The following is a 7876-nucleotide window of genomic DNA, read 5'->3' as shown; positions in this document are numbered from 1 at the left end:
TTAATATGTCCCTTCAAGGACACAGTAAAATGAGTTACTGGGGAGTTAAATGTTTGTACTTCTCTCTGTTACTTTGGTCACATATATACATATCAGCCTTTTCTAGAGGAAAATGTCCCTGCCCCGCACAGGGAGAGTTGCAACTGATCTTCTGTAAGGTCCTTCCCAGCCCAAACCATTCCATAATTGACTTTATGTTTCAAGTAGAAAACATGTCCATTTTTCCAACTATAGGCTCTGCCCAACCAGACTGGCCTCTCACATGAAAAGGCTGTATTTCTATTCCCCTCAGTGTTAGCAGTAAAAATGGCCAGACCACCTGGGTCCTTATTTTCTTCAGTAATGCACTCAATAACAGTTTCTATATTCCGCTGCCAGTTCCAACTTGAAATTCAGCTATGCCTACATTGCAGACTTCTGTGGGCATAGCTCTGTGATCCACTGATATGAAAATGTCTTACAGAAGCTCCTGTTATAAGCCTATTCACATCTAAAAAAGAAAAGCTAAACACAACAACCCACAAAGAAAAAGAGCTTTTAGCTGTAAGTTTGTTCAGCTGCTTAGCTTGTTTGATTCAGAGGTGATCAAATAAACTATGCAATACATAACTTCACAAAAGAAGTTGCATCTTTATTTAGAAAGAGTTACTACTATGACACATATTACAAAGAACTTTAATCATGTGGCCCTTAGTGAACAATTCTGTTGATAATACACAGAACAGGCAGAGTTTGCAGCATAGTTGTATTCACTTGGCATCACTGGGTAATTTTCAAAGAAATTGGTAAATTCTTTGTTTCCAAAACCACCAGATTTAACACTGAACTAACTTAGAAACAAATCTATTGAAGTTTTTGTACTCCCTTTTTCCTGTATTAAGCTTCCATTTAGTGTACCACTACTGAAATATATATATATATGAAGTATCAACAATATAATACTGGTGCACAAGATAAGAGTCAAGGCAGGAAAGAGGCAGGAGAAATCTATAATTAGATTTTTCTCAGTGCATCCATCTTCATTTATCCAAGAGGCCAAAGTCATTATTATTTACTCAAGAATCTCCTTGGAGAGTAGAACTGTAAAGATTTACTGCATATTATGAGAATCTATAAATATATTGAAGTTCCTTAGTTCAATTATTTGTCCTTTTTGCACTTGATTAAAATGGAAAGAAAGTTATATCAGTTGTATACCATGTTTGGTTTCTGATTCTATCTTCCCTCTCCTAAGTTGTTCTTGTAATAGAAAAGGGGTAACTGTATTTCAATTCTTTTCTCACACTTTTTTCACCAGCTGATATAAGCTTGCCTGTAAAGTTCTTTGTGTTTAGTAAGCGAAGAGGATCAAATTTGTTAAGAAATTTGTGACAGAAAGTCTTAACTAGAATAGTTGTAGTTTTCACAGCAATCCTTTGAGCTCAGGGGAGTTTGATGCTTAGATGCAGTATAGTCCCTTTAAAGATAGTGGTACCCCAGACCATTCTGGATTCAAGAATTAAGTCCTTGCTTTGTCTTGGCCTGTTAGAGCAAAACACTTTTTCAGGATCAGTCCTATGAGTCATAGAGCAGAGGCATTTAATTTTAAATTTTAAATCTGATTATCCAGTATAATGTGGAACTGCTGCTTAGCAAACAGCTTTACTTAGCAAAAATGGTACTATGCACATGCACAAAAAAAGCCAAACCCAAGGCCAAACCAAACCCAAACCCCAAAGCACCCTATTTCGCAAGAGATTACTTATTCTTAATCTTTGTTTATCCTTGAAAAAAACTAATAGGGAAAACAAAATTTTCTGTAAATAAAAGAAAGCAGTAATGTAACCTATTATCTACCTTTCCATATAGAACATATTTTAATAAGTTATTTATTTTATTTTCTCTAAAATAAAGACATTAACGGACAGTATAAATGTGCCTAAAAAGAGACACTTAAACCACTCCACTCTCAGAGTGGGCTCTGACAGCATACAGTTCTTTCTCAGATTCAAATAGTAACAGTATTTTGTGTTATTTGTTAAACTTAATCAAACCCAAAGCCTCAGCCTGGGTTCAGTTCTCACTGTACAACACAGTTTTGGTCCCAATCTAGAATCCTACTCCTTGTCCACAACTTTGCATACTGCATCTAGTCCCTGTGCCCAGCTCCAGGTACTGGCATTAGGCAAACCAGCTACAGAAACAGGGTCAAGTCTAAGGCAAGCTATAACTAATGAACGTCGTGAACAGCAAGCCAAAGGATGATAGATTTTTAAATGATTCATTTAACCCCCAAGCCAACAATCAATTACAAATAGTTAATGCACACAGGACTCCCACAAGCATGGGTTCTGGGTCCTATCCTTGCAAACACTGATGGGATTAAGTTTATGGAAACACCAGTGGAAGAGCACACATTTATGTACAGCATGTAAGAATTTCAGTAAGCTCTTAAATATTTCTTCTTTAAAATCATCTCATATAAATATTCAGATCATGTTTGATACAAAATAATTTTTTTTCAATGATTTTGATTTGTATCTACTTTTGCAGTTGGGAAACTAATTGAGAATGGAATTGTTGTTTCTTTTGTTTTATTTTTGTACTATTGTTCTGTTTCTTTCGACCCTGACAATATAGTGCTATTTTACTTTTAAAATATCTATTAATATCCACATTTTTCATTATGTGGATAAAACCTATTAGTGTGCTCTCAGAAAATATTTTGGAACCTTCACACAGAAGACAACATAAGCTGTATTTCCAGTCTAAAGTGGCAAGCTCAGCAGCCAGCGTTTGCAAAGGCAATTTATATAGCAACAGTATAATCACAAAGGGCTTACATTTTATCTTCAATGGGGAAAAAATATTTACTGCAATTACAAAGGTTTTATACAAGAGGTGAAACCTCATATCTAAGAATAAAGCAGTTCACTACATTGACTTTGAAATGTAAAGGTTAATATTTGTGTTCTTCATAAGCTAAATTCTGCTATAATTTAAAGACAGCTAAATCATTGTACATAAACACAAATCCTTGCACAAATATATAAATGCAAAAATATGAAGTAAGCCCTGTAATATCCTGAAGAACTGGCCAATTGTCAACAAAATAATTTTGGTGAAAAAAAAAAAATTCTGTGGGCATATACAAGCTTGCTTTAATGCAAGCTAAATATGTAGTCAAAGATAGGAGAGCTAAAGCCATTCATCTGAGGAAAGACAGAACCTCAACGGTTCATTTCCTATTCTGAATCTCAGTGAAAAAAATGTTTACACTCAGTTTCTCATTTCTCAGGAATGACTCTAACTACCAGACTACTATTGTATTGTCCCTACTGAAGTCATTCATCAGCAACTAGAGAGCAAGTGAGAAACAACAAAAAAAATTAACTATATTAAAAACTGCATGAAATATACTAAACTCCTATCTTAACTATATTTAAAAATATAAGCCAAATTCTTTGCCTCTCAGGCTAAATAAGATGATGTCATTATCTACACAGAGCCCAAATCTTTCCCACTGCCCTATTTACCTTCTCTGACTACCTCCATTTCTCGTAATAGCCTAGATCCTCTGCTGGAGAAGGCAAGGAGAAGGGGAGAGGACAGAAAAACACAGGCAAAATAGTAAAAATCTGCAAGTTAGAATGGTGCTTAGATCTAATCCCAGGACTGAGACCAGAAAAGAAAAAAAACACTGAAAATTTAATTTGTTGAGTTTTTTCACAGGCCACAATGGTTTGAAATGAAACATTAAGTTCTTCTGCTGAACTTTAGTGATGCCCAGAGCTGGACCTGTAATTTCCCTTTCCTTTCATTTTTGTATTTGGTAGCTTGGTTGAGCCTACAGCGACACAAGACATCCTCTAGCCAGGGGCTGTAACCTGCCTTCTAGTACATATTTTTTGCCAACTGCTGCAGGGAAACACAGTCAGGTCCCTGACCTTCTCTCAATAATAAAAGATGCATATTTTAGTACCTTTTCCTGTTCCCTGGGAGTAATTTTTCTTGTTCCCAGGGAGTTCTCACTAGAATAGCTGCACTCAAAAATACCTTCACGCCAACAGCAAGCTCACGGGGGTTTAAACCAATTCCCACCATGGTTATAGAAATATTTGTATTGTCTACAGTGAATTTTGGGTCAGGCCTCTCTTTCTGAATTAACCTGCTGGAAGACCAGACCTACTCTCTAAGTGATTCTAGCCCTTGCAGCAAATCAGCAGTTTGTGGAGCTACGAGGAAATCTACCCAATCTCTCTCTTTCCTGGCTTCACAAGTGGGAGCTGTTGATACCTGCACAGCTCCTGGTACGAGGCAGAGCAGAAGAGCACAGTAAGTTAATCCACAAGCCATTCAGAAACGTCTAGGACAAAGACAGTGACACCAGGGAATCATATGTCTGCACTGAACATCGAGCAAATTGTTTACTTGGAGGGTTGATGAGAAACGTGCAAATGAACCTCTGAAGCAACTACTTGTCAGGTAAGGATACTAATGTGCTCTAATAAAAAGCAGTGTGTTCTCATCATTGCAGTATCTTTTCCCCAAATGTACTTGCAGCAGTTTATCAACATTATATAATGCAGGGAGGGTTCAGGACAAGGATAAAGAGTTGATAGCCAGCTTTTGGTGTGCTTGTTTTTTTTACTCGCTTGATTCATAGGTCTCATCTTTACACAATGTACTTTGAGCTGTTTTTACTTTTATTTTTAATGATCAATGTTATTCCTGATCCTAAATAAACATCCAAGAAATCCTTTAGATTTCAGGAGCAGGCTTGAAAGACTGCTTTTAAGAACTAATCCAGTGTATGGTTTGTTTCTCATTCAGTCAATGATTATTGCATTCTATGTTTTCCTCTTGTTTACTCCCTTTTTCCCTGCCACAGAAGAACGGGTTTTTTCCTCCTGCCCTGCAGGGAAAAAAAAAAAAAAAAAAAACCAAAAAACCAACAAAGCAGAAGAAAGGAAGAGCAGGAGAGCAGGATAGGAAAGCTCTAGCAGTGCTTTTTCTTTAGGGCTTGTGGCGGGAGTGAGGGAGCGAGGCTGGGGACCTCCTGTCCTTCAGAGGAGCAGGTTGCCCTTCCCAGGGGCAGGGAAGGCGGGGGGGAGGGAAGGGGGAGTCGTCTGAATGCCCCGCGGGGGCAGCATCACGCCCGCCGTGGCCCCGGGGAGCTCCGGGGACACCCTGCGGCGGAGAGCGCGGGGAGGGCACCGCGGGGGAACGGCGGCTCCGCGGCCGGGGAAGCGGAGGGGCTGAAGAATGGCGGGATGGACGGATGGATGAGGGATGAGGGGTAACGGGTGGAGTGATGGAGGGGTGAAGGACAGATAGATCGGAGGATACGGGATGCAGGAAAGAGGGATGCAAGGAGGAAGGGTATTAAAATGAGAGAATAAAGGCTGAGGGACGAAGGGATGGAAGCGACGAAGGACAGGGGGCTGCCAGAGCGAGCGCCCGAGCTTCCCAGCTTCTCGCCCTGCGCTGCGCGCCCCCGCGCGTCTCCCGGTCCCCCCTCCCCGCTCCGCCGCTGCGCGTGCCCGCGCCCGGGGCTGACTCTCCTCGCATCCTCCTCCGGCGGCGGCGACGGCGGCAGCGCCGGGGATGGGCAGCGAGAGCGCGCCCAGGAGCAGCCCGGGCCCCGCCGCTCGCCCCTGCTCCCGCGCCCGCTGCTGCTCCTGCCCCGCAGCCCCCCGCGCACCGGGGGCAGCGCCGCCGCCGCGCCATCCGCAGCCCCCGCCTCGGACGGGTGAGTGACCGGGCCCTGCGCCCTCGCCCCGAAAAGCACCTGCCCGGCATCCCCCCATTCCCGCTCCCGCGCCTCCCGTGCCGGGGTGGCCCCGGGGACGCGTGCCGGGGGAGCGGGGGCCCGCGGGGGCGGCTCCGCGCTCCCCCCCTGCCCCCGCCCCGGGGGAACGGAGCGTCCCGGCCCGCGCCCCCTGCGCCCGTGCGGAAGGTCCGCGGGGCAGCGGGGATGTCCCCGCGGCTCCGCCGGGATGTGAGCAACGGGGCTCCCGCCCTGCTGCCCCTCCCGGGCACCGCCGCCCGTTCCCACGGGATCTTCCACAGGCGTACGCGGACGCCCCGGCAGCGCCGCTCCCCAGCCGCGGCCAGGAGACCCCCGAGCCCCCCGAGCCCGCGCCCCCGGGCGCCCGGGGCGGCTCTCGGAGAGGGGGCAGCGCCTTAACTTTGCAAGGGACCCTTTGGAGGTGGGGAAGGAGCACCCAGCTCAGCAGAATTGGCAGCTTCCCCGGAGTCGCCCCGGAGGGAGGTGGCGGAGGGTCCTGGTCCCCCTCCCGGAGCCGCCGAGCGCGGCCCTTCCCCGGGGCTCGGGGGCGGCTTCGGGCAGGGCTCGGCGCTCGATGGACTTTTCTAACACTCCCTCCACTAGCATAATTAAATAAATAAAGTGAAGGGGGGGGTGGGGGGGGGTGGGCTAGAAGTCTCTGCTTGATCTTCTTTCGCTGCCCAGAGCCGCGAGTGCAAACGACGGGATGCTGTCTCTGAAAAGGGTTTTCTGGTTTTTATGTGTCATGATGCACACGGCTGGTGGTACACTAGTATAGTAACTATCTGTATCCCAGTAGTTCCCTGTCGAAGGGTTGTTATGGCAGCAGCGGTCCTCGCTTCTTTTATTTTTTTTTATCTCTGGCACAGGGTAATGTCAAAGACCTGGAAACAGCCTTAATTAAAAAGAAAATTAAAAAAATTAAAAAGAAAGAAAGAAAGAAAGAAAGAAAGAAAGAAAGGACAAAAAAGATAATAAAGCAGTCTCGTGCCTCTTTGACAAATAGAGAACAAATACAAATATAAGATTCACACTCAATCTTCACTCCCTTCTCCAGAAGCTGGTGCTGTGATAAAGCTAATGACTGGAGGAGGTTGGAGTAAAATGTCTTTCCCCCATACCTAATTCCTGCTTTTTGCTAAATTTTGTCAGAATTTTAGCTTGATTGTGAGTTGTGCTTTTTCATGTGTTTTACTGACACTTTTTTCTTACTTGGAGAGAATGTCTTTAGTCCTGCATTAGACTGGGCAAATGGATTCAAGTGCTCTTACATACAAGTAAAGCACATCATTTGCAATATCTTGTAATTCTGTAGATTTGCTTTTCTGTGCAAGTCACAGGATGATGGTTTTCTCCTTGTAATGCAGAGAGGAATATCTACGAGACTCATCTGAATGGTTTCAGCACATCTTACCTGCCACAGCTGGTGGCAGTCTGAAACAATAAGATTTAAAGGCTATTATGGAAGTAAGTTTCTCTATCACATTTAGTGGTCAGCCTATTCTAAGCCAAAACACATATAGTTCTAAGAGAAACAGTCTGATTCTGATTTCAGTTTAGTTAGTTTTTTAGACACAGTGTTTAAACCCTGAAACCATTGAGGAGGATGGATGTTAAAACTCATAAAATTGGTAGCAGGCTGTACTACTTTGACATTTTTACTCTGCACTTTTGTAGATACCATTTGTTGTCTTTGATCAGAGTTTGCTTGGGTGGAGATTGAGCAGTAAATGATAAGGACAGAGGATTTTTGTCCTGGCAGCTCCTGCATTTTTATTTCCATCAGAATATTTGAAGACTGATATTGATATTGCAGAATGAAATGTTATTGAATTGTGATATCTTGTTTCCAATTGTACATTTTGAAATGTTTGGCTTATCAGTGGGAAAGCAACACAAATGTGTAAATGTTGATTTAAGTTTAAAAAAATGCTGTCCCAGGGTGATTCATGTCTAGAAACAGGCTAGATTCAGGTTAAATAAGTGAACTAAAACAATGTAGTGTAAGTGATCCATAAATAATTTTCACTGCTTATAATGAAATAGGTACTGTTATCTTTGAGTTGGAATTTAGAGATGCTGGAACAGAGATGAAGAACAGCAAAA

At 43.4% G+C, this 7876-nt stretch overlaps 1 protein-coding gene across 4 annotated transcripts in view; it reads left to right on the top strand.

Annotated features, from left to right (window-relative positions):
• Positions 1 to 4260: 4260 nt before the first annotated feature.
• Positions 4261 to 7876, top strand: part of FUT9 (fucosyltransferase 9) — a 104761-nt gene continuing 101145 nt past the window's right edge. For 2 of the 4 annotated variants that reach the window (XM_077782299.1, XM_077782296.1), the window contains exon 1: positions 4261 to 4464. Coding sequence is in view for 1 of the 4 variants with exons in the window: in XM_077782295.1 (XP_077638421.1) it covers positions 5587 to 5731 (145 nt within the window). In the remaining 3 variants the exon portion in view is untranslated. Of the gene's footprint in view, positions 4465 to 5527; positions 5732 to 7876 lie in introns of those variants that run through there. The other 2 variants (XM_077782295.1, XM_021545238.3) reach the window with 2 other exon arrangements.

This window comes from Lonchura striata, chromosome 3 (genome assembly GCF_046129695.1).
Source record: "Lonchura striata isolate bLonStr1 chromosome 3, bLonStr1.mat, whole genome shotgun sequence".
NCBI lineage: Eukaryota > Metazoa > Chordata > Aves > Passeriformes > Estrildidae > Lonchura > Lonchura striata.
This window is presented reverse-complemented; position numbering and strand designations above follow the sequence as displayed.